The 27,414-nt window shown below is 40.4% G+C and overlaps 1 protein-coding gene across 3 annotated transcripts; it reads right to left on the reverse strand.

Moving 5' to 3' along the window:
* Window positions 1-942: 942 nt before the first annotated feature.
* reps2 (RALBP1 associated Eps domain containing 2) lies at window positions 943-27,354 on the reverse strand. 3 transcript variants are annotated; one of them, XM_040040101.1, is made up of 20 exons: window positions 27,280-27,354; window positions 26,980-27,197; window positions 20,609-20,732; window positions 19,939-20,114; window positions 17,460-17,568; window positions 16,951-17,057; window positions 16,724-16,865; window positions 16,540-16,603; window positions 14,412-14,580; window positions 14,270-14,323; window positions 13,965-14,043; window positions 13,269-13,337; window positions 12,880-12,928; window positions 12,656-12,792; window positions 12,272-12,333; window positions 12,067-12,156; window positions 8,360-8,446; window positions 8,137-8,270; window positions 6,835-6,940; window positions 943-2,294 (listed from the first exon to the last, which is right to left on the reverse strand). In XM_040040101.1, the coding sequence occupies exons 2-20, from the start codon at window positions 27,157-27,159 to the stop codon at window positions 2,226-2,228; spliced, it is 2,007 nt and encodes a 668-aa protein (XP_039896035.1). In that variant the 5' UTR covers window positions 27,160-27,197; window positions 27,280-27,354; the 3' UTR covers window positions 943-2,225. The 3 variants fall into 3 exon arrangements, with proteins under 3 accessions (XP_039896035.1, XP_039896034.1, XP_039896036.1); XM_040040100.1 differs by having other exon boundaries at window positions 26,980-27,352; XM_040040102.1 differs by lacking the exon at window positions 14,270-14,323 and having other exon boundaries at window positions 26,980-27,352.
* Between the last annotated feature and the right edge of the window lie 60 nt (window positions 27,355-27,414).

Raw genomic sequence — 27,414 nt, forward strand, 5'->3', positions numbered from 1 at the left:
ATAAGAAGAACTTGATCATAATTCAAAAATCATAACAAACAAAGAAAAATACCACATAAAGTATTATTAGTGGGCTCAGTAGTGTAGGTGAATATGTGAGATGAGAAGTTCTGAATGCCATGAACCAAATGCTCACTAACAAACCAAATGGATGTCTCAGAGAGGCGAGGACTCCAACGACTGAGCTCCAGTGGAGTGCTTTGAAAGAGGACCAGCACACCAGGCCCAGGTGTTGGCTGTGATGCCTCCACTTAGTACCTACAAGAAAAGCTGCCACACAGACAGGAAGGTGGGACAGAGAGGGTCTGCAGATCACCAAAGTTACTCCAAATTACCCTCATGGGGGGATATGCATTTAGTACCTAATGTTATGTCAAATTTGCCAAGAACGTTAATCCCAAAGATCACGACTCCTCCTCCTCTGTGGATCACGAATATAAAGAATAGCCTTAGCTAGTGAAACATTTTGTTTGGACCAACATGCCAATTAGCCAACAGGCCAAATGAGCGAGCCAGCATTCTCATCAGCTCCTATAACACATTTGTAACTAATAAAAAACAGATGATGCATGATAATAATAACAATCAGAGGAGCTATTAGAGACGCGAGTGCAGCACATGACTGAGAAAGCGGCCCATCTGTGGGTGGTGTGTCTTTAATGAGAGCCAAGTGTGTCAGAGGATATTTTGGGATGGCAGCAGCAGAGGGTCTGGGAATACAGCCATCAGTAGTGATCTGGGTGACCCTCGGTTGTTGTGTCTGTGTCACAGAAAAGCTCGGCTGCTTTGTGACTGCCAGAAAGTTACGACTGCTGCCCGTTTGATCTCTCCTGCCCTCATACCCAACATGTGATAACGGTTTCTCAGACATCTGTTTATACATCCAAATTTAGTGGAGCTGTTGAGGCATCTTTATACAGCAAACCAGTGGTAATAAAAGCATTTCAAGCAACAAAAATAGACTTTATTGATTAGTTCCATTGTTGTCTTAAGACCAGAGCTCAGTCGTGCACAGTTTCAGATTCATTTACATTCTCACATAAGTTTAACACAATCATGCAGTTTCAGGCTTGCCATCTCATTATCACAATCATGATCCAACAGTAGTGTGAAAAAAAGCAATAAACACATGACCATGCCTGCTTTTTCAGCCAGTCTTTAAATCTATCATGACTATTAGAGGATTATTGTGCTTATTATTTCATTTTTTAGCCGTTAATACTGATTTGGGTATTGCTTTTTTTTTTTTTAGCCTGTAATATTATAAAAATTGTTATAACAGCAGATTGGCTGTTTAGAAAAAACTCTGAGTTTAAAATAATCTCGCCAATAGCAGATGTAGATTTTTACTAAGGAAAAGGCAATTTACGAAATCGCAATTATTATGAAGAATAACTGTTGACATTGTGAAATCTTTTTTTTTTTAAAACAGATAATCATCAAGGCCAACTCTGCATGATAACAAACATAAAGATGTCAGGCAACACTTACATCAAACATGTAGCAACTTCACATGAAAATGCTCATATTACATACAAATCCAGTGTCGACATTCGTCACATGTGCTACGGATACAGTCCTCAAAACACACATTTTTTGTGGACGCTCAAAAGGTTTTGTTAAATCAGATTCATTCCACATCTAATGTTTTATTTTTTGCCATCCTTTGAAATGTGCACTTTTATTTTTCCTTCCAGTGCAAACAGCGAAAGAATGAGAAATCAATCTGTAGCACCATCGCTTGTTTTATTGTGTGTGTGTGTGTGTGGATATAGATGAAATGTGGTGCGTAGAAAAACATGAAATCTGAGAAGATGGGCTGGACAGAAAATACGATTTTTCATAATCATGGATAGATGTGCAAACACGTCCTGTAAACCATAAAAGATTTATGAGAGAACCTAACAGTGAATCACAACACAAATAAGTTAGAAAGTCATAAAGAAAACATTGTACATGTGCATATTATACAGTGATTAAAAACACACGGTTTAGTCCTGCAGAGCATCTTTAACAATAATGCAAACAAACACATGGACTCGAGCTGGAGCTGATAATTCAAGAAAAGTAACATCCCCTGTCCGTTGAGTCAAAAATGCACTTTGCTTCCATCGTCAGACAACAACCACTTGTGTCTTGGCTTAAACATTTGTGTTTAATAGAGAAACCGATGAGCGCCCCTGTGACAGAACGGGAAGGTGACTCCGATCGGACTTCGGGCTCAGTCATGTCGAAGCCAGAGGCCGCAGGAGCTCCAGCTGGGACTCCAAGGTGACTCTCTCCTTATGAACCACCTGCAGCCAAGCAAAAGAAAAAATGACCTCTGATCGCTGCAGTCTGAACAAGAGATGCACCTCAGGCAGTAATGACATTATTTGCTTTGTTTTCTGTGGTGACGACGGCCAAGAACAAGGTTGAAATCTGGCCAACGGCCCCAAAAGGTCACAGTGTTAATTACTACAAAATATGAAAGTGCTGGAAAAAAATGAACAGCTTGCAAAGATTTGAGATACAAGATGACTTTTACAAATTGTAGAACGAAGCAGGAAACCTTAACTAAAATCAGGATTATTAATGTGCTCCCTACGGGGAAACGGTAGAATGGTAGCTTCTGGCTTTCGATGCAGTTGATTGCAGTTTTAAACTGTGAAAAATGTGTTTTTCACCCTGAAAGCTTCATGTGGATATGAAGAAAAATATAATGGTGCAAAATTCCAGCGCACATCATATTTTGAGGGCCTGTGAATTAGAAATTATTCATGGTATGAGGTAAAATTTGGCAAGCCTTTATTAAATAGAAGAGAAAAAAAACTGAGGGCATGAATGGGAAATACAGGATCTTTGACTGAACCCCAGTTCACATTAAGAAACATCAGAGCAGTATTAAAGCAAACATTTTGTGTTATCCCAAAAACAGAAACATACAATAACAGCCATTCTTTGAACCCAAAGATTTCAAATAATGATTAAAAGTTACACTTTGAAACACAAAACACTGCAGACAGACCGATTACTGACTTTTCCGTCCATCACGGGCACGGTGGAAAATAAAGGCTGTCGCGGCAGCCTGCTTTTATTACTGGATTATTGTGTCAAACTGCGCCCGCTAACAGCTTGTGTCAGACCTCTGTGCAGATTCTCCGGTGTGTTACTCCTGTGAAAACTTTGGGCAGCTTAGCGTTTAAAATAAATCACTGATTATGGAATTATTTTCTTTGATGTATGCGTTTTTCCTGCGTGGCGCCCAATCACATGCCTTCTCCCAGACCTTGTGAACCCCTCCACAAAATATGGAACTGATTATGTGAGTGGAGAGTATGTACAGCATTAATATTTGGAATCTGACCTTGTCACTCCCAACATTAAAGCACAAAGCTCTACACAGCATGGAGGGGGAGAGACGATAATAACTTGCCCCCAGGGAGAGGGTATACTGCAATAAGAGTATAGCAGGAGAGTTAAGTTAACTGCCTGTTTGCTATGGTGTGTGTGTAACACGATTAATCCCCTCAAGTGGCCTCTAATATTCATTACACCCCCAATATGAAGGTGTTGGACAGAACGATGGAAACTCCCTGACTAATCTTAAGACTAAGGGTGTAGCTAAGGAAATATTACAGTTTGCCACCTCAAGTGGAAGAGGCTGAGTGAATGTGGAATATTTATAGTATTAATATCTGGAATTTAGGCCCTGACCTTGTCGCTCCCTAAAAGAGAGCACAAAGCTCTGCACAGCAGGAGAAAGAGGAGTGAACACAATAAGTGCCCCCCAGGGAGAGCGTACACTGCCATGTGATTATAGCAGTAGACTCAAGACTCAACAATGTAAAAAGATTAATCCCCCGAAGTGGCCCCTAATGTTCATCACACCCCCAAAAATGTGAACTGAGCATAATAGGATTCTCCCACTCTCAGTGCTGTACTAGCTGTAGGCCCGAAAGCTTAAGATTTACCCTGAAGGTGGCAACAGAGGAAAGGTCACGAGGTCAGTTCTGATGTGAACGTGGAAAATAAACAGAGTTAATATTAGACACTTACTTTTTGGTGTCTCCCCACTCTGCACTAGAATAAAGGTCATAAGGTCACTGATATATCGAGTTGAATGCATTGCACTTATTAGACTGCTAGTGCATGAAAAGCTAATATTTTGGCTTGAGGTTGGTGCTCAAATGGAAAAGATTTCTGTATATGCAGAGCATGAGACCTACAGTTAAACTGGAAATTCAGACTAATAGCATTGCTGGTGGATCATGTCTATCCAGGCTAAACTTGAATAGGCCTGCACCTGCCAACGTATCTTCACTGAACATCAACATTCTTAACCGTATCAGATGAAAACTTCATCGGAATTAAGAGATTTGTTGGAATATTTATGCACTTCCTTCTCTGGGATAAATCAAAACCCCGGTTGGATTTTGTGTTGCATGCAAGTGCTGCTCAGTTGGACAAATTTCCAGAGTTAAGAAGCTGTTCCTCTAACTTTATTATGCTCACGTGCCTACCGGTATTATCGTTTTGTTTTATGTCATTTAAAAACGAAAATGACTCGTGTTTTTTATGTATATGTCCCACTATAGTATAAATTACAGTCTTGAAAAAGAACGTTTTCACATGACTCTCTGCATTTCTGTGAAAAACTAAATGCATGCCATGATTAGGCAGCTTGTAAAAACACCTTTATCAGCAATAACTTGATGTAATCTCTGTATGACTTTATCAGTGTCTTACATCACTGTGGAAGAATTTTGGCAAACTCATCTTTACAGCTTTGCTTCATTTCATTCAGGTTTGCAGGCACTTGTTTATGCACGACGTTTCAGGCAGGTTGAGGTCTGGGCCATTGCAACCGCATGATTCTTCTCTTTTTCAGCCATTCTGTTGCAGTTTTGCTGCAGTGCATGTGCTCAATGTTCTTTTACATGATCCAGTTTTAGCCAAACTTTAGCTGTGGGGGACACAGCCATTTATCTCTAGAATATTTTGGTATACAGAGGAATTCATGGTTGTCTCAACGACTGCAAAGTGCTCAGGTCCTGCGGCTGCAAAACAAACCCAAATCAGCACGCATCCCCCACCAAGCTCGACAGGTGGTATGAGGTGTTTATGCTGATGTGCTGTCTTTGCTTTTCTCTAAACGTAGTGCTGTGTGTTATGGTCTGACATGTCCATTCTGTCAGTCTAAAGGATGTTGTTCATGAAGTTTTGTGGTTTGTTCAGATGCACCTTTGCAAACTTAAGCTGTGCTGTCATGTTTTGCAGTTTCTCTGAGAATTACTTAGTCTGAGCTTGTGGTGAATTTACTCGGATGTTAACTGCGGCATTGTGGTAAAACACCCAAATTCTCCAGACCATCAAATTGTTAAAATGTCTGCGTTTACAGAGCTGTTCACACTTGATTAGTGATGATTATTTAATCAAGAGTATTTGATTGGCAGCACCTGGCTACTACTTTCCCTCATGGAAAGATGTACTCAGTATTTCACAGGACTGCACAGAGTCCTGTAAAAATATATTTTACGTCCATATATATGCCTGGTGGTCATGGTTTCCAGTCATTTTTATACATAAGGACTTCAGTCATCTCTATCAACTGATAATGGTCTAATGGTTCTCACCTAATATTACAAAGTAAATGTAGGAAGATTTTCAATTAAAAGTTTCCTATGATATTTTATTTTCATCAGCCATGTTTCTCAGCAAGACTCATAACCAAATTTGGTGACTTTTCAAGCAGGCGTTCATGTGACTTTTCCCTGTCAGAAAAGTGTTTTTAATCAGTGATTCTGACAACATATTAATCCACCCTTCATTTATGGATATTTTTCTTTAAACTTTCTTGAACTGTCTTTGTAAAAAGTCAAGTCTTCCTTTCCATCCAGCCTTCCTTCTGTCCCCACACACGCACACACCCTGTTGTAGTTGGATGCCTGACCGGCCCAGGCTATATTTTGAAGAAGACAGTTGTGAATGCCAGTGGCTGTTTGGTATTTCACTAAGGCTCAGGTCTATATAAAGACACATATGCCTTTCTCTGCAGAATTCCACAGATACTTTGAGGACGTGGGAGAATTAGAACGAATAAATATCATTCCAGATGACCTTTCACAAAGGGAAAGGAAACATAAATCCTTGAAATCTGAGAACAAAATAGCCTCTTTGCATGATATTTTAAGATGTTACAAAGTAGGTCCTTTGTTGGTAGCATTCTTCTCCTTTTTATTCCTTTTCCTCTGTTGTATTAAAGCTATAAAAGCCCTGCATGGTAGCGTGAAGGTTCCGCTCCTGGATCATTTATGAGGAGAATGACAGGCATGCAGCATGTGCTCAAAATGTGAGTGAGTGTGTGTTCCACGGGCAGATCACCAATGCAAACAGCCAAGTCTTTGCCATTAGTTCAGCTATGACTGATGGGCAAAGGAGGGCAGACAGTTGAGCTTGAGGCTTTTCACAGAGTTGGATCGGTAGGAGCGTTTTGCTGTCAGCAGCAAAAGAGCAGAACTCAACTTCTGACACACGTTTGAGGGGATTTTGAAACCGAGTTAACTTGAACACTACCACGCTCTTGTGGTCGCAGCTGAAATGCAATGTTTAGTACTTCTGTTGTTTAATTGAACTGTCAGAGTTAAAGGTACACTGTAGTTCTGTGTGTCAAGCGGACACCCTTTATATGTGTTTTCTAAGCACTGCAGGGCTGGTTTTCCCATTTCCCAGAGTCTTGAAGGAGGTGGAGGGCAGGGAATGTGAGAAAGTTGCAAATGGGCACACACCGCTACAGCAAAACCCAAGTGGTATATACAAAGTGTCATGAGCTCAAAAAATACCACATGAACTAACCTTAAGTTGCTGCTGGAGTTCGCTATTAAGGCGTGTCAGCACAGCATTGGTTTCCCTGTTCTTACGGATAGCCTGCTGGATCTCCCTCTTCTGTCTGGGCAGCAGTCTGAAAGAATTTCATACAGTTTTTATTTGCTATTAAATAGAATTTTAAGGTGAATAAAACAGCATGGCATGGCTATAACAATCTCCAGTTCTTCCAGCTTATCAGAGGTTTGCACTTTGCACGTCAGAAGAATAAGACCAGTTGCAGGGGTCGCTGCAACTAGGAGGCCTCCGCTGTTATTGATGATCACCGTGTATCGCACTGACAGTTTCAATGAGCAGTCTGGTCAATAAGGAGACAGAAGCACACATGGTAGAGTCATTATAGTGAGTTAGGGTGTGCCTTAATGTCTGGTGAATTCCCCTCTTTGGGTGGGTTTCGTGGGTTTTACAATCACTTAAGAGCATGTAGGTACTTTTAAGAAGCTCTTTGACCTGCATTAACTCATTTTCCTGGCCACTTGAGGTAGAGCAACAAGCTGTAAACATTGGTATATTTTACTCATAAAGTTTACAAGAACTTTGCATGCAGTGACCTTTAAAGCTTGAAACAAAAACTGCAGTTTCTCCAATTTGAGGCTCCAAAAGTCAGTCACCTGACAGTCAAGTTGTGTGTTACAATGCTCAGAAAATGAACATGTTTAGAGTCTGACAGAAAAAGGGTTTTTTGGTTCGATTGTTTTTATAATTTGCCTGTTTTACTTCTGGTAGGACTTAAAGTTATTAGCTGCTGCTTTGACACCTTTCAGACCTTTGCTAGGCCTCACTTGATCTAATTTGAGCCACTGAGCTGGATCTCTCCACTATGTGTTTGTTGTGCGAGTGTCTTCTGAAGGTTTTTTTTAATGGTTTAACGAATAAAGGTTAAAACCTGTTGGTCATTAAATGCAAAGCTGGTTTATGGCATTTCCACATTGGCTTCACATTTTAAGACCTAGAAGCATCAACGGTCACTGCTGGCTTAAAATAAATGATTAAGTTGAGGCTTCAAAATACAGAATCCAAAATTAATGAGTGACAGTGGCTAAGTCCATCTTTGACATGCAGGCTGTAGGCTAACACATTTAAAAAACTTCACAGTATTCTGTCAGTTTATCACTGCAACCAGCGATTTATGTAGTTATTCTCTTATATAAAGCAATGACTACACCAAATTTAACACAGGTTAGTGTTCCTGGCTACATTTTAACCACTGCTAAAAGTGGTGGCTATTTTTAGCCAAAGTGATCAGTGTCACAAGTTAAATGTTTGACTAACTTTTGAGGAGTTTTAGCAGGAGGAGGAAATGGCACCGCTGGCGGAGGTACAGTCTCCAGGTTTTGGCTCTCTGGGAGATATTTCCTGCGAACTGGCTTCTGTGGAGGTTGATTGTGAGAGGCGGCAGTCATGTCCTGAAACCATAACAGATGAAAAGATAGAATTATTGTAAGAAAGACACTGACTGTTACACAAGAGGAGTGGCTCAGTGAGCAGTCCTGACCTGTTGTGAAGGATTCGTCATGTCCTCAGTGCTGAGCCCAAATCTGGAGTGTGGCCCCTGATCTTCAGGTTTCACACTGCTCTCCTCCTAAAGGCAATAAACCGAAAAACTTGGCTTGGACGTTCGTCATGTAAGATAGATGATAAAAGATCTATTCCTCCACGGAGAAAAGAGTGTTGATGTCATGATGAGGTGAATTAAATTGAGAGAGGAGCTATAAAGAGGCAGAAAGAAATGTGTTGGCCCTGACCGTGTATAAATCAGCACCTTCCCTGCAGGGACTGCGATGTAGGGCTCTCCAGACACGGCCTGCTCAGGGGCAGCCATGATGGATTACTTTGCTTTTATTGCATCACCTTGCTGCCTTATTCCTTTGTTTTAAGATGTTTAATGTGTCACCACATGGTTTTTAGGGCAAAAGTGTGAGGACAGGCCCTAGTTTTGTGAAAGTTGAAGGCATTTCTTACAGCCTTTCCCATCTGTTAATGTTGGATTTAGTGAATTTGATCCGCTAATTTGTCCGGGCTGCAGTCTTCACTGTGGCGGCAGTGGGCTTTCGTGATGCTTAAAGCAGGCTCCTGTTGTAAATTGTACCCAAGAAACCTAAAAATGCATTTTGCTCAGAAACACCAACTGACTTTCAAATAAATGGCCCTGAGATTCACTGCTCCATTGGACCCGAAACACAGCCACAGCATGGAAACATACAGACGCTGTAGTAGTTGCTACAGCGGCAAAAAAACCACAGCAGAACCATAAGCAGAGTGTGTGGTCAAATCAGCTGCAAAGGCTGGTATTAAAGAAGTGCCATCACTGTCAGTTTCTAGAGCGTGCATTTTTAAAACTTTCCTCATTCAACTGGAATATTTAAGAGCAACGAGACAAAGGAAGCTTATTCAAACAAGAGGAAACAAAACACAAACTGGACACAACAAATGAATCAAAAACAGACAACTTTAACCTTGTCCAACTTTCTGTCTGAATGTATCAATGCATGCAATGGATCAACTGGACTCTCTCCACTCCTGGAAGAGACCAGTGGACCTTGGTAAGCACCAGGGGCGTAATTTCCAGGGGGTTAGGGGGGTTATGACCCCCCTAATAATCAGACCCAACCAATATACCCCCCCCCCCCCCCCAATGTTCAGCACAAAGTTGCGCCGATGGTAAGCACGGATAATAACTGAGCTAACAGATACGTTAATATGTTCTACTGTGGCAATAACATAGACTGTACCTAAAAGATGGACATGGTTACAGTGATGCCACCCACTGGTTTGTTAACTACAAATCTCTCACTCGCAAACTTTGTGGCTCAGTCACAAAGCAGGCCCACCCTAAAAATAAACCCCGATTTCGTCTCCTCGTTTGCTCCGACCACAAATTTCACGTTGCGTTAAATACAACTTAAATCTAACAATTGAGACGTAAAACGTGACGTCAAAGCTTTTACTGACCTCACAGATCAAGTTTACCATTAGGGTCATTTCTCCCAGGCTTTCAGAAAATAACTAAATAACAATATCAGTACTTCAACAAGCTTCATTCCTCCCTCTAGTTTTCTCTTAAATGCAGTGCATGATGCTTCAATAGTGACCACCTGTTTTTCACCACATGTAGGGCTACTTTGACTTCAGCGCATCAGGTATAGTAATACTCACTACAGAATATAGCCTGTAATACAGTAAGTAATGAGTGATTTCAGACATAGCCATGTACTTAAACTGCTCCCATGAGTTCCCCACAAAAGCAGGTGTCAAAATATTCACACTTAACTCAAGATTGACATGTTTTATGTAAAAGGAAGTTATTTTTAAGGACGCTTATACTTCACTGATTTACAATGCCTCTCTGAGGAGCTTGGGCTGGTGTGGATTTCTATTTGCCTTACTAAGTGAGAAATGTACATCTTATAGCTACCTTTGGGATGATCTAGTGCAGCTGGTTTTAATTAAGTAAAACACCATGTGGGGAGACAGAGAGATGGCCGTGCTCTATCGTGATGGGGAGGAGAAGAAAGAGTAATGGATCCAAGGTCAGAGTGAGAGTAATGAAAGGGCACCTTAAAGATAAGTGATGACAAAGACAGAAGTTAGAACTGAGTGATTTACAGCAGTGGTCTCCAACTGTTTTTGCGCCACGGACTAGTCTACGTCTGACGATTTTCACCGACCGGCCTTTGATGTATTTATCCGCAACACCTTAAAGAAAAACCAGTACCGGTACAAAAAAAAAGAAGATTTATTCATAGGACCCAGGAAAACCGAGTTAACAATAAAAACAACTTAAAAAATAACAATAAAAACCAATAAAAACCAATAAAAACCATAAATTTTACATTCGAGCCTCAACTCTCACGGCCCTGTACCAAACAACTCACAGACCGGTACCGGTCTGTGGCCCGGGGGTTGGGGACCGCTGATTTACAGCATTCAAAAACTAGAAAAAACCCCCACATCCACACCAAAACGTAGGCAGATGCTGGGCCAATAACAAATCTAATCTATGCACATTTTTAGCACGCCACAAAAACTGACACTTCAAGCACATCTTGTCTAATGAAGAGTATGATTTAGAACACACAACACCTGATGCGAGGGGCAGTACTGAAGCAGGAGCTGCTTTGCCTTTTGACCTTAAAAATACATATGATTTTTGTAATGAAAGCCAGAGGTTTGGACGCCATAAAGACAGAAAAAGCTGCCAAAATCGCTTCACTCCCACAAGAAAAACAAATACTGAACATAGCTGCGCAAATACAATAACCTTTGAGAAAGGAATGGGGATTTTTTTTCCACCTGCAGTTCCAGGAAATGTAGTGCAGTAAAATACAGTACTTTTCCATGTGCACACAGCGTTGATTATGGCTGTGGGGTGTGCGGCTCATTTAAACAAACACACACATTGATAAAAGTACCAAATGCACCTACAGTAATTAGCGTTTGTGTTACTTATCATACGGCAGTAGTGAAGTTTATAAAGCGATTCATTAGAAAGCAACCACAAAATCAGCTCAGTTTTACAAGCAGCATATGTGCTGAAGGACACGGAGGATTCTGAAGTGAGGATACTTCTTAATATGGTGCTTACCCATGATTTTTAGATTAGGCTTCCTACTGAAGGAAGAGGAAATGTCTAAGTTGTCAGACTATGCAGAAGTACAAAAATGACACAAAGAGAAAAAGGAAGTGCTCTTCCTGAGAGGATGCAGGAGTATTTCAAAATAAAATAAATGATGAGCAGAACCATCAGTTTAATTTATTACAAACCTTTCAGCATTTTCACAGGTCCTTAAAGCCAACTATCATTAAAAACATACTGAAAGGAACGACTCGTGTATTGCATTCAATTCAGTCTGAATGTAACTTGCTTTAAGAAACTGAGTAGCACCACTGGAAACTCTTTGAGTAGTACCGCCTTCTCAGGAAGGATTTTTAACAAATACACAATTTAGACTTTAAAAAGCCATCTAATTTGCATGGACTTTCATGTACACTTCTGTCAACCTTTTCATTTATTTGTGTCTCGTAATAGAAACTCATACTTTTCCCAAGCACGTCTTTGATGACACTTTTATATGTCTGCGATGGAAAGTTGTGAAGTGGAAAATGCTGACATTTCTTTTTGTAACTGCAATTTGTGTTGCTGTTTGCTACATTTGCAAATTCCCACTGAAACAAAGGCAGAGGTTCAGGTTTAATGCTCACCTCTTCTCTGAAGTGACTGAAGTCAGCAAAGTTTGGCTGCTGCACTTTGCTCTGGACAGTTTTCTCCGAAGCGCCGATAAAATGAGAAACCTGACAGGAAAGAAGATTTCTGTCAGTTTTAATCTGAGAAAAAATGATGTTGTTGTATTGCTTTGCTCACTAGCATGCAGTACTACCGTCAAAATCTTAATCAAACAGGAATTACCTGCGAAGCTGTCGGTCTAGGAGGGAGGGCTGGAGGAGGCAGCAACCATCCACTTTTTACTCCTGGAATCCCAAGTGAAAAGCTTACATTGCAATGATGTCATACCCCTGCTTTGCTCTCAGGATACAGATTTCCCTCCTTAAACTCAAATATACCATGCACATTTATAACCACAAACTGAATGGCTCTCTTGTGAGTCTCTCACCTTTCAGACTGAATACTGAAAACCACGCATCTCCATTTCTGCTTTTGTTCCCCGTAAAAGGAGAACTCCCATAAACGACGCATAATAACTCAGTTGCAAAACGCACTGCTGCTCCCAGCTGTTTGTGCTTCTCACCTTCCGTATTGCAGAGATAATATGATGGGAGGAGCAGGTCATACCTGGAGCGCCCTGCTGGAAGAGCTTATTGAGGTCCAGCGATGAGGCCCTGGAGTGGGTCTTCTGGGGTCGAGGGGGAGGGGTGGGTGGCTCCTCGGCCTTCTTCATAGCGTCTTCGATTGAAGTGCTGGAGTAGGACCTGGAGGTCACACGGATGAGAAAATGTAATAATGGTTAATGAGCAGCTCAAGTTTAATCATTTTAGTTGGAGTGGGTTCATTGTCACCTTGGTCTAGTTTTTGTCTTCATCTGTGGATCCAGATCTTGAGGCGGTTCTGTAAGAAAGATGAATACTAATAAGTGTGCTCATTTTCAATCAATCATCTGTAGGCAGATAATAACCACCAGGGTTACTTTTTATTTTTATCTTTCACCAAAAATATATCTTACATCTAGCCAGGAGAGAGTCGTGCGCTTAGAAAACGCAACCAAATCACAACAAACAAGCATTTTCACCGAAGCAGACAAAAGAGGAAAGATCCCCAACTCAGAGAAAGTACTGAGGTATTTGTGGCACCCCACCAACTCGAGCTCATCTGAAACTTGTAGCACATGATGTACTTTTACACAGGAACAGAGAAATCTCCCCCATGCTAAGGGAAGGGTCAGTTTCACCTGGCCGCTCAGGAAAAGCACCGAGCTGAAGAGTTTCTTTGTCTTGAGATGTCGCGAGCATCTTCACATCTGTAGACACAGTAAAAAAGAAAGATCAGAAATGACGATGCAACAAAAAAAAAGTGTTTTTTCCCCCCCCCGCATTTAAAAACTCTGATAAGCAATAAAGACATTTTGCCTTAACTCTGCTTAGACTAATAATGTCTTCATACACACTCGGCCCCCAAGGGCCCACTCTGAAACACCCGTCCATCAAGAGCATATCAGAGCAGCATTTACTCACTACTTAAGAAATTATGGTTCACTGAATAGATTCGCTTTATTTCAGTATCGCATAAACTGAGATCTTTTTTTGGACTAAGAAATAACATATGTTAGCATTCTCTCTCTGCTTTGTTTACTCTTAGAGGATGAGTGGGATAACAGACATGTATTGTCCTTTTGTTTGTTAGTGTAAGGAAATTACCATACTTACTGTATGGTGGATTTATTTCTGTGCACATGGCTTGGAGAGAAGAAGTACTGAAAGAGCACCATGGGACTTTTTGAGAACCATTATCCCAGTTACTATAGTGTTATACCTTTGGGAGAGTACCCAGTTCAAAGTGAATCTGTTTTACATGTGATTTTAATAAGCATAACTTTTTTACATTTGTTACTCAAAAAAACAAACAAAACTAATTGCTTTATAATTACCTTGTTTACTGGATTCTTCTTTCAAGTCTTGTTTCGTTGAGGTCAAGCTTGGCTGGAGTCTCTGCATAATGCTCGGATCCTAAAAAAACATGGCGCGAAGAAAATCAGGACGTGCAAAGACTGAAATAGTTTAAAGTGTGCATTTCAGGAAGTAAAAGATGCTCTAAGCTCAACCTGTTGCCTGGTATGCAATGTACTTGAACCTAGTTGTTCTGTCTCGTGTTCAGCTTGCTAGTGCCCCCTACAGGCAACAGGATGAAACTACAAATAAACATTTTAAACAAACCACTGACGATTTGTTTTACCATCTGATTCGGCCTCCGTCCAGGATCCTCAAAGACAATTAAAGGCCCTGCACTCTGTTGAGAAAGCATGGTATAAAGAGCCTATGTCTGAATAAATTCATAACCCAAATAATTAATTTATTGCTACTTGTGTCCGTCGTACTTCATGAGTTTCCGGTATGTCCTCTTCGTGCTGCATGAACCCCGGCCGCAGGCTGGGAGGCAGCGTCTCTGGGAGAGGGTAACCATTCTTTCGGGCCACAATCAAGTGGAACGCTGTGCAAAACTCAGAAAACGTGAGAGCCCCATCTCTATCCACATCACTCAGCTCCCTTTAAAAAAGATGACACACAAAGAATATATGCAAAACCTGAGAATGGAGCTGTGAAACAATAATAACACATAAAGCTGCATGAAACTATTCTGTTAACACTTTGCATTTAAGTTTCGTGGAAAGCACTTGGTAATCTGTTCAAAATTCTTGGAAAATATAGCTTTCTTTGAAACTTAATCTTTATTTAAAAACAGATAAAGATTAATTTAGTAGCAGGCATGCAGCGCACGGACCACAAAGATACTTAAACCAGTAATATGTTAGAATCAGTTGAGCAGAAGTATATAAATTACAGTCTCCAGTTTCATAAATTTGTGACATATTACCAAGTTCTTTCCAGGAAACTATTATAATTACAGGGACATTAATCTGAAATTATACACCAGTAAAATGAAGTGTTGCCACAATGTTTACTTGGCCTTTTAAACATGATACTGCATTAGCGGTTAGCAGGCATTCTGTATAGATTTTGTCTTATTCAAAATTTATTACAAGTGAAAGCTAAGCCATGACATACTGTATAATAACATAAACTGTGAAGATATAAGCAAATACTCTTCTGTCAACATTACAGAAAGAGTTTGACGCTGACGCCAACCTCTGCTGGCAGGCAGTTAGCAAAGCTATTGAGTTATTCTGATAACCTGCTTCTAGCATTATAAGCTAAAGCTAAGCTAACTTGCTGCTACCTATATTGTCATATTTTTCTTTCTTAATGTTAATATTCAATTCAATTCAAGGTTCTTTATTTGTCACATGCATAGTTATACAAGTATAACACACAGTGAAATGTAGCCTGACACGCTCCTCGACATGTGCAAAAATGGGGGGCTAGAGGAAGAACATTATATATGTATATATATATATATATATATATATATATATATATATATATATATATATATATATATATATATATACATTGGGTGAATGTGCAGTAGTAGCAGCAAGCAGATGAATTCTGTACATTAATATGAATAGACATCTGACTATTTTACAGGATAGACAATATAAACATATTTAAAATTAAAGGTAAATTGTTACTGAGTTAACTAATGAAAGCATAACAGTAACACAGCAAAAAAAGGAAAAAAAATCCCCAAATGTCCAACTTTTAAAAACAGGGAGTAATAGCCTCATGTCTTTATGTTCAAGGTTTTCTTACTCAGTCACAGACTAGTTACGTAAATAAGCTAATTTGACATTTATGTTTGCTGATCTCTGTTTCATCCCAGCAGCCAAGATAAGGTAACCTAGCGTGTTGGCTAGAAATACTGTAGATTGTATATACTTGTATTCATTTATTATTATTAAATTGACATAAACTACGATACCATGAGTAAATATTTTAGTGCCAATAATAATATAATAATAAAATGCCAATTTAACCACCAACTGCTGTTATATGGCATTTTATGTTAATGTTTATCTGCTTACAGCTTCATTCTTCCCATCTAGCAGTGAGTAGAATTACATGAAGGTAAATAATCATAGTTCCAAGGATATAAGACTAATTTTGAGACTGCCTAAACTGAGCATTACTCAATTTACCGAGCCATTAAGAAGACTACCGTCTTCACCAGTGGGTTATAGTTTGATGTCCATAAGCTGGAGCTTCATTTTTTTTATTATCTAACTGTGCCAAAAAAAAAGAAAAACAATAATTTTTTAAAAAAGTTGTAATTTCAAATAAGAGGAAATTAAACCAGTTTTCCAGTTCAAACTAATGTAATCTCATCTTCCCCCTTTATTTCATTAAATAAAGAGTTTAAGAATGTTCCTGAGGCGAAACCTTTTCCCTTTGAGGAGGAGAAGTGTAGCACTGGTCTGCACTTTAAAAACAAAGGCCTCTGTCTGCCTCAGAGGGCATGCTGAGGCTCTTGGCTGAAAAACACCAAACTGACCCCAGAGCAGAACAAGGACACAGACAACACCATCATGAGTCAGCAGCACTTACCAAATGTGGGACAGCTCTGGAATTGGGAGCTTGGATTTTGTGAAGAAATTTTTTGCTACAGCTCCTTGAAATAACAAAGTGCAAAAAACAGTGAAATACTTTTATAGCAAAGATGTTGTTGTTGTTTTTTGTTTTTTTTAATCTTTAGATGAATGCATTTGAGGTGCAGGTGGGCTGTCCATACCCAGGATGAGAGCCCCCAGGTCAGGCTGCAGGCTCTTGAATTGATTAGTGTAATACTCCAGCTGTTCCTCTGTGATCCTCCAGGGGTCATCCTCAGTATAATCTGAAACAGCCTGCTGCTCGAGCCTTTCTACTGAGGAAGCCTGAGCACATACAGAAAATCAAAGTGGCATAATACAGACTTAATAAAACATATTTGTAAATCTTTAAAGAGAAAAACATCAGTACCTGAGCCATAGCTGGATGCTCCACAGTGGGTTTGGTCCCGTATTTGCTTGGTGAGGAGTGCTGCTCCAGCTGAACGATCGGCCGCGAGGAATGTTTGCTTTCGTAGGCTGAAGGATAGAAGAGAAAAACACAGCTTTGACGGAGGAGAAACTTGAGACTGACATGCAATGATTTCCTGCTGATTACACTCCTGAAAAATGTGATCTGAGAGAATGAAAGATTTACAGATCAAAAGGAACCGTGAGAAGAAAGAAACCGAAAGTTTCGAGGAATGAACAGGTGTCAGAAACTCAGGAAAACCTCATCGTTTTCATTTCTCAGTCCGACTTATTTGTTAATTACAAATGTACAAGCAAGCTCCAAACATGCTAAATCAGACAGTTTATGGCACGTGAAGAATCTGGAGAACTCTACAACTGCACAGATGGTGGTAGAACTTAACTTAAAAGGGAAAAAAGGGTTTTTAAAATTCTGATTTCCAGCTTTAATAGGAGTGAAAAGGATCTCACCGATTTGCGGGTCAACTCCATTTCTCTGCTTGGCGTATGGGTAACTGCGATATGTCAATGGCGAGCGAGGTGGTGAGCTACACGGGGATCGTGGTGGCGACCAAGGTTCCTTTAAATACAGGGACAGTATAAATGAGGGGTGGGTAATCAATTTTCCAAAGAGCCCACATGAGAAACAGATACTGTTGCAGACAGGACAAACAAGTAACCTGAACTTAGTTGTGATCAATATTAATTTTATCTCTCTCAAACCGTGCAGGAAGTATTTGTTATTTCACACAAACAAACCAGCATGTAGCACGTGAACATTTCTCTAGGTGACTCAACTGTGCTATATACAGCCTAAGATTCTGCCTACCCAAGTGGCCGATGCTGTTGCTAGTATTTATATTTGTCCACAGTGTGCTCTGCAGTTTTGGCGCCCCAAAAAATTGGTTGATGGTGGCGTTTCTCCTGGGTAGGAGGGAAGAACGGTACCATTACAGCCATTTTGGGCTGCGTCAACACGTTGTCAACGATAAGTTATAGCAGATTTGCAGTTATGACGTACCTACAGCATAGATTTAATGCAGAGGTCTAAATCAAAAACACCTTACACAGACCATAAGATGTGTGGCATCAGTAAGAAGAACAGGGACACCATGAATCACTGATAAGTCTTAATCCAGATGTCAGTTTTAGGCTGTTATATTTCTTCAAACCATTTTTTAAAATATGCAACTTGTGCTGTAGCAGAATGAAAAGATAAGTAAAAATATTATGTTCGCAAATCCCTTGGCTAACTAAAGGAGCTTTCTTACACATAACTACATAAGCTAGCAGCTAAGTTGTTATTGCCTACCATCACAACACTTAGTTCACCCTCCAGTGGGCTAGTTTTTCAGAGTATGACATGTTTGCATTCCATCTTTGTAGTCCACCAGAGCACCAATGATAATAAAGTTCTTTATAGAATTTCCACCTTCTACACTGCTGGGTTCATAGGGGGCCCTTGCAAGGTCGTCTAGAACAGCGGTCCCCAACCTTTTTTGCGCCACGGACCGGTTTAACGTCAGACAATATTTTCACGGACCGGCCTTTAGGGTGTTGCGGATAAATACAACAAAATAAAATGATACAACCAAGACAAAAACTTTGGTATTTTGTAAATATAATAATAAATGCAAATTCACTGTGTAATTGAGTAACTTTATTAGCAGCGTAACATCCTCCTTTCTGCTCCTTAAAGCTCTCTGGTCGCTATGGTAACACGTACATATTTCTTTCAAAATAAGACACACAACTACAACATGGGAAAAGACCCAGGGAAACTGAGGTAACGACAAGAACCCTGAAAACCATAAATTTCACACCCGAGCCTCATCTCTCGCGGCCCGGTACCAAACGACTCACGGACCGGTGGACCGGGGTTTGGGAACCGCAGGTCTAGAATAAATGGGGCTATATGCACATTTTGTGAGCTAAACATTTTCATCACCTGTAAATTATGATCAAGACAATAGTTGAAGTTGAAATTGAAGGGTTTTTTTGTATTTTTATTAGTGCTGTCAGCGTTAATCTCTTTAAAATGACGTTAAAGCCATAACCGCATTAACACCGCAAATCTCTGTTAGCAAGTTAGCGCAGATCGCCCTGTGCACGGGGCTGGACGGTGCTAACGCGTTGACGCTGTGCAGCCCCGGAGATTTGCGGCATTAATGCGGTTATGGCTTTAATGTTTAATGTTTAATGTTTAATTATTTAATAGGCCCGGTTTTATTAGGCCTATTAGGCTTTAACGAGATTCATTTTTATAGGTTGTGATTGTAATAAAGCACCTTTCTGGGAGTATTGGGGACATGACAGTATCACAAGGTATTTTATGGAACCCCATATTTTTATTTTACTCATGAAATGAATAGTTAAACTAACCACCAACCATATGCACTTAAAGTTTAGCTATCATCTGCCATTAAGCAGGAACATTATATTATGAAGCCTTAACCAACCAAATAACATGCGCTAGTAATTTTATTTCAATTTGTTCATGTTATCCATCCTATATTTGAAAAATATAAATACAATGTTGGCTTTTGTCTTTAAAAACTAGGGTAATACATAGTTTTGCAATTTCGCTCCATTCACTTCTTCTCAGTTATGACTGTTCTGCAAACACCCGTTGCTGAAATGCAAAAAACACAACAAATCCATGACACTGATGCAAAAGTTTGACCCTGCTGGCATAACTAAGTTATTGCAATTTGTGGTCAGGGAGGTCTCCGGTCATCCAGTTCTAGTAATTCTGATTAAGGACAAACTGGAATGACTGAAAGAGGCTTGTCATTCTTCTCTAATCTCTCATCAACTGCTCCGATGATTAGAGCTGACTAGAATGTATTTGCATACTTCTTGGTCATACTGCATAGCTGCACTAAGCTATAATAACTTTGATGCATGCATACAGGCCAAAAGTAGCAGATGGCAGCGCACACAGGCTTACCTTCTTGTCTGTGCCGGCCTCCAGATGTCTGAAGGTGTTCCTGTCTGTTGGAGTCCAGATAAGAGAACCGGGTGCAGAGCCACACTGTGCACCCTGAGCGTCTATGCAGGAAGGGACAGTCGAGTATCGCATCTCTGGTTCATTCTTCAGACCAACAAATCTAGGTAGAGGTAGATCTGGAGCGACAGCACAAAAATCATTGATAGAAATGATATATTATTTATTTTGACACCAACTCAAATGCTTAAGTGGATATACAGTATAAGTGTTTTTTTATTATTTGTCTCGTGATTTAGGCCTAGCACAATGACCTTTGATACAACTAGAATTAGTACGAGGGAATTAATCAGGATGAACTTCTTTACAGGCTTTATTCTGCTGAGGAGAGCTACTACTACATACAAAAATGAATATGAACCGATAAACATATTCCTTCTAATAATCCATGAAGCTATGTGATTTTATGAAGAAAAAAAACACACACATTAGGGTTTCCTATTTGGGCAGGGTGTAAATGATTGTGTGCTCCTTGTAATAAGGACAAACCCACTTAGCCCTTTCCATGCGACTCCCCTTTCATCCAGATTAGGCCAAATCCTGCCATGTTAAGATAATCTCCTGATCCCCTTTTCCTCTCATAAGACGCCTCCTCTCTGAGCAGCAGACTTACTGGCGGTTACGCTCTCCAGGCGAATGGGTAGATCAGCCTGGGCAGCTGCGAGCAGCTTCAGAGCCACGTAGAACTGAGATGTACCAAAGTAACCCAGACGCTTTGCTCCACACACCTCGGTCACCTGAAAAAGAAGTCAAAAAAAGACTTTTGCATTGTGAACAACTGAAACCAGCTGAAACATGCTACGACCAATGCCCTGAATTTGTGACACAGTTATCTATGTCCAACAATGTCATACATCTCAGCTTTCATGCTGCCTGCAGTGACAGAAATATAATCTAGCCAGGGCTAGCTTAAGAATGTGGTTATTTTACACCCTGATCAAGATCATGTATAGTAGAAAATTATGGGTAAATAGAATAAAACTAGAAGAAAAGTATGCAAGAGATTAGCACGATGTAATCTGTTTGTCTTTTTCTCTTTTGTTTCAAGGTACAATGCTTCCTGGGAAGCACAGCGGATTAGGATTATCTGGAATAATAAAGAAAAAAAAAGATAAAATATAATTGAAAGAAAATGTCTGTCTGTTTTTGTAAACACTCGCTTGAGCTACAGTTGAATCAAGGATGTAATACTGAATCAAGTAATAACACCTTCTACGCTCTGGTTTTAAGATATTATGTCTACACTTAAGGAAACCAAACAGTACCCTATCTATCTACCTAGCTAAAATACGAACCAAACCTCATTTTAGCTTAATTTAGCAAAAAGGCTAGCCAAAATTTGACAAATGCTAGCCTGGCTTTGTTTCCTTAAAAAAAACACAAAATAACCCTTTTGTAGTCCTTTAGTTTTTCACCACACATTTATTAATAAAGGGACAGCTCTATAGCTATGCTAAGCATATTAGCACAGGGTTTAGCTTCTCTTAGCACTAGACTAGAAGTAGCAGACTCTGACTTTTAGCTTTTTTTTTTTTAAGTCCTTGTTGCTTTTATATCTTTTAACCAATTATTGATTAATTAAGCGATAATTGTGGTATTACAGTCAATTTTTTTTTAGCTAAGCAAATAATTAGCTCACAGGTGTCAAACTCCAGGCCTCGAGGGCCAGTGTCCTGCAGGTTTTAGATGTGTCTTTGATCCAACACAGCTGATTTAAATGGCTAAACGACCTCCTCAACACGTCTTGAAGTTCTCCAGAAGCCCGGTAATGAACAAATCATTTGATTCAGGTGTGTTGAAACAGGGTGATATCTAAAACCCGCAGGACACCAGCTCTCGAGGCCTGGAGTTCGAGACCTCCCCATTTGCTTAACTTAAATCTGTGGCAGTGAAGAAAACAATTAGTATGGTAACACCATTTATCACTATCATTTTAAATAGCTTAAAAATGAACGCAATAAACATGACATGTCCATTTAATTCAGAAAAAATCTCTTAAAGCAGTTTTAAAGCAACCCGTTTTGTTATTACTGGGTAAGCTAACCGTTTTGTTTATGCTACTTTTTGGCCATACATCCCTTTATTGTTTGGCTTATTTGTGGGTGAGACATTTCTTCTAAATTGAAAAGTAAACTTTAAATTGTGTTGGTGTTCTTTCCCTGTCAAACTGTCCCAGCAACTCAATAAGGCACCCTTGGTTTTATCACTAGAGCACATTTTCCGCCAAGGCCAATGCCATCTTGCAAATTTTATAGTAGCCTAAGTGCTCTGGATCCTCACCAAAATGTAATGCCCTCTTCTTCTGGCCATTCTCCACATCTCCACTAAGGCTGGATTCATGAAATCCAGATAGATATTTTATTGTGGCAACAATGGAATTAAAACCAGTAACACAAACATGTTTTCATTTTCATGTTTTCAACTGACAAAATTCAAAGCAAGGTCTACTTTTTTATACGTCACCAAAAAAAAAAAGCCTACATGAGCCCATTTTAGTAAACATTTAGTGGTATGCACTTCTGAAATACGAAGAACATGGGGCCCTGTTCCTATCTATTGTCTAATGAGGCCAAAGGGCTCACGTTGCCTTATGAGACATTATTTCTGCTTGACCTGCAGTGTATTCATTAAACAGCTTTCACAGGGGCAGGGCATTCAAAACAGCTACAGTCTTGTGAGAAGAGGCTGAGCATACAGCCGGAGGTCAGGTCTGCAGCACTGATGTGTGCGCCTGATTTCAGCGGAAAAATGATAGATGGTGAGGTTATTGCAGGAAGAACAGCGAAGGCCTTCAGGAACCAGACTGACAGGTCAGATCTACGGCCTTAGGGGAAAGTTATTTAAGGAAGGTGGAATGATGCCAGAAGCATTTCAGCGCTCGCTACGTCAACACTGGTGCAACTTTGTGGATACTACTGAATCTTATGGCTAGCTGAGGATGTAATTTTAGAGAAGAGCCACGTTATTCAACATATTACCCTGTAGTACTAGGGAGAATAATCTGACCAGATCCACTGTCATTGCTGATAAAAACCACGATCAGCGTTTGTTAGCAGTCAGGAACTTATTTTTTTCTCTTTACTTTTACATTTTAATGTAAAAGTATTTGACTGATGTGCAAAATGCAAGATTAATCCATGGGTTCACATCTATTGTGGATACAAAAAGCAGTCTGGGTGGCATTGATGTTTCAACTGTCAGCAGTTACGCCAGATTTAGCTTATTGTTTGTTGTGGTGTTAAGCATCTGCTGTTTCACAGACACAAAGCACAGAAATCAGCATTTGACTCTTAGGAGTAACTTGAGTTCTGGGTTGGAAACAAACAGCAGCCCCCAAAGCTGAAAAATACAACGCCAAAAAGTGAGAATGGTTCTACAATTTCCTACCCACTGCATAGGAATTATTTATAGCTCGCCTGAGTTAGGACATTATTAGGAAAATAGACACTTTAACTGACAGGTGGATGTCGACATGTCCAGCTGTAGCTGGCAGCTCCTGTTCAACTAAGTCACAAACTGGACCTCTCGACTGTGGTCGATTTGCCCCAGTTTTGGTGTGTGAAAGTATTCTAATAATTAGTATATATATGTATATGTTGTTTTTGCAGTGCATGTGTACTATTTAACTGTATAAAAATCTTTATTTAAGTGTCTAAAATTGTCTTATTTTTTCATGGTATAGATTCATAAAGGGCTGGGCATGATCAGCAACAACATTATGGTATTATAAACAAAACTCAGTTGGTATTAAGGGGTCTAAAGTATGCCAACAAAGTATACCCCATACTGTTATGCCAACACAAGCGTTAACCGTTGATACAGAGCAGGGTGGATCCATGCTTTCATTGTGTTTACAGAAAATTATGACCCTACAATCCAAGTTTCACAGCGGAAATCAAACCTGCCAGTGATTTTCCAATCTTTTGTTGTCCAATTTCGGTGAGCCTTTTGAATTGTAGCCCTTTTCCACAGCATTCTCTGTAAACTCTAGAGATGGCTTTGTAGGAAAGTCCCAGCAGATCAGCAGTTTTGGGCAAATTTCAGACCAGCCTGGCGGGCATCAACAGCTATGCCACGTTCAAAGTCACGAAAATCACCTTTCTTCCCCATTCTGAGAGATTCAGCAGGTCATGTCTAGATGCCTGAATCCATTGAATTTCTAGCATGTGTTTGGTTGATTAGATATGGCCACAGACAAATAACTCTCTATTTATATTCTTATAGTCCAACCATCATACGGCAGGACCAAGAGGACAGGTCATCAGTCCATTGGAGGGGAAAAACCCTGACAACCAATTAACCACACGCTCTTAATTTAGAATCAGCCATTAATCTTGCAGGAAGTAAGCGCACTTAAACCTACTTACACTTACTTTAGGTTTGATTAAACAGTACGTTATAGTGGAAAGAAAAGGTGGTCAGTGTTTGCACTGTTTAACGAATTAGTCAGCAAATTACGGTGATAACACTGAACGTTTGCACATCAACTACTTCTTTGCTGTGATACATTATCTACTATATGCACTGCAGATTGTTGGAGGAACCCCCGGACAAACAATGTGATGATGCCATTTGTAAAGTACCACAAACAGTTTTTTCATACTAGACAACTTACGTACTGATATATCAGTCATATGCCTTTTTCCATTAATATTTTTAAACAATCAGCTAGCAGCACCAGCACCATCAAACCAGGATGTGAGCACAGGAACTCTGACCACACCCTCATTCATCTGGACAGGTTTGACAGCACATCTGTCAACACATCGTTTCTGTGCAGGAACCTGAACGTGGCATTTACGCACAAACACATGCCAGGAAAATGAACTACAAATGTACTGCGAATTGTATAGGTTGGGATTTACAGTGGCTGCAGTGGCTGTTACTTTCCCATGATAAAATGTTATGAGGGACATCCGCTTAGATGGCGGTAAAGTTAATCTCAGGCAATAGCAGTGTGACCCCAAGTCTTTATACATCCATTTAATGAGCACAACAGCTGACCTCACTGCAGCAGGCGGAAGCCTCGTGCTTTTTTATTTATCTGCTGTAAACAGATCAGTTAGGGGGAAAAAAAAGAAACTTCCTGTCTAAATTTACTAAATCGTAAATCAGCAGAACATACCTCTACATACAGCACATGGTGGAAAATGTCCTTTGTTTTAGCAAATATTATAGCATGATTGTAGCACAACCTCAAGAGCCACAACATGACATTTAACTCACGGAGGCAGGAGAGGACATAAGCCAGTCTCTGATACTGTGTGACATGATGACCCAGAAGTCAGCAGTGACTTCAGGAGCGATCGTGCAGGCATCCTGCCGCAGGGCCAAAACACAGCTCAGAAGGCTGTGTGTCAATCACCCCCAAGCGGTGGCGGCGATCCAGGCCGGACAGGAAGGAAGTGCGGCTCAGTGCCAAACTTCCTGACACCCACGCAGAGACACAATAGCCTCCCATCGAAGGGAGCAGACCCCTTGGGACAGAGGGTGGCGTGAACGGAGACAGCGACCCGCTGTGCTCATCTGAGCTGGAAAAATGTGTTTTTATTCCTGTGATGGGTCGGCAAAATGACTCTCACTGGGTTCTTTCATGCTGCAGCCAGCGAGACACAGTTAACACCACCGCTGCTATTAAGTTGTCTTTCAAGCTTGTCGGGTATCAGCCCATAAAGCTTAATTAATAACACGCAAAGAAAAACAAGGAGCTCAGTAAAAGTTTTAATTAAATTTGTTTACGTGTTAGTTTTGTCTGCTTTTAATTAGACCCTCATTCTTTCAGAAAGGATTTTGAAAGCATCGGTTAATAAAGTGGTGGGTTTTACAAGTTTTAAGATCCATAACCACAAATGATATGCTTTAAATGTTTGACTTTTTAAGTATTGTAAGTTTCAGATATATTGCTGTCTTTGTAAAACTGCTTTAACAGCCATTTATGTGCCATATTAAACCTCAGCAAGTCTGAAGAATCTATATGTTTTATAATCCATCACAGAAACATCAAGTTTATAGGTTATGATTTCCATATCAGATGAACTGCTGAGCTGAAATAACCAAACTGACAATTTATTTATTATTGATTGAGTTAAATTATTTCTCATTTTAAGATCATTTGTCTGACAAAAGGTTGCTCCAGTTTTACAAAAGTCCCTGTATCCAGATTACTTCGTGATATTTGCTTTATTAAATCATAGTGATAAGAAACTCACTATGATTTCACTATTTCAGTCTGATGATGAACGGATGATGGATGAAAAAGTGGTTTCCCTTCTACATTCAGAGTGCATCACTTCTGAGCAGACAGAATACTTGAATATGAATATTATGCTTTTTCTTCACAAATACTTGGTGCCGGCCACTCAAAATTTAGTATTGGTCAACCTCTGGAAGTGAATGGTTTAAAATTTCAGAAACACGGTTGTTATTCTTAAAGGGGACAGCACAACAATTTGTAAACATAACTACTGACAAAGGCTGTTCTTGGTGCTGATCACATCAAAAAAAAAAAAAAAAATCATTGGTTACAGTAAACAAGCTTATTAGAAATGAGTGCAAAAAGCCTAACCTTAACCTAAACTACAACATCTCCAAGGTGACATCTGAGGACCGACACAGCTACTAATGTAGTGATGAGACCTACAGACACATGCTCAGCTACACCCTCATATATGTAAATAGACTGGCTTCCTGTGTAGAAGAGGAGGGGGAGAAAGAGGGTTTGTGAAACCGCTCTCTCTCTCTCACACTCTCTCACACACACACACACACACACACACACACACACACACACACACACACACACACACACACAAAGAGATCAGAAAGGCATCACAATGAAAATGTGGCTCATTATTATACACAGTAGACCGCAGGCTCTGTGTCCCCTGCATCTGGGGTTTAGGGAGCAGCAGCCGCAGCCCTCAGCCCCTCACACTTGATAACATAAGCTGACCAAGCAGCCGCAGACACAAGCGCCACACTCACTTTATGCAGAGATTCGGGAGGTAGCTGAGACGCCTTGAACAGCTCTGCCACTTTACTGGACGACAGTTTTCCTGAAGTGTCAGCCTGGCACAGACCGTGGAGACCTGAGTAATACCTCTGCTCATGCTCATTCAGGGAGATGAAACTCCCCGCAGACGCCGCACCGGATTCCTGATCCATTCCCGGGGCTGACGCATGGAGGATCTGCCGGAGACACACTACAGACAAACAGATCAATACATCCTGCTCCGGACTCCGGCTCCCGTTTCAGGTCGGAAAAGAAGGAGGGTTTAGTATCACCTCCTACAGGAGAGTTCCCTGTGAAGACAGCCCGCCTGCTCACCCCCAGGCTCGTCCACTCCTACTGCCTATTGTGAGTGATTGTAGCACTACCGCCGTGCGCCTGCTGGGGGCGACAGAGCCCAGGACAAGCTG

The sequence above is a fragment of the Simochromis diagramma genome, unplaced genomic scaffold, assembly GCF_900408965.1.
Source record: "Simochromis diagramma unplaced genomic scaffold, fSimDia1.1 OVJJ01000026.1, whole genome shotgun sequence".
NCBI lineage: Eukaryota > Metazoa > Chordata > Actinopteri > Cichliformes > Cichlidae > Simochromis > Simochromis diagramma.

Coding starts and splice junctions, on each gene's coding strand:
- reps2 (XM_040040101.1), bottom strand. CDS start 27,159: ATGGATCAGGAATCCGGTGCGGCGTCTGCGGGGAGTTTCATCTCCCTG. Junction 13,338..13,964: donor AGAAGAATCCAGTAAACAAG/GTAATTATAAAG, acceptor CTGTGTCTACAG/ATGTGAAGATGCTCGCGACA. Junction 12,157..12,271: donor CTAGACCGACAGCTTCGCAG/GTAATTCCTGTT, acceptor CTTTCCTGTCAG/GTTTCTCATTTTATCGGCGC.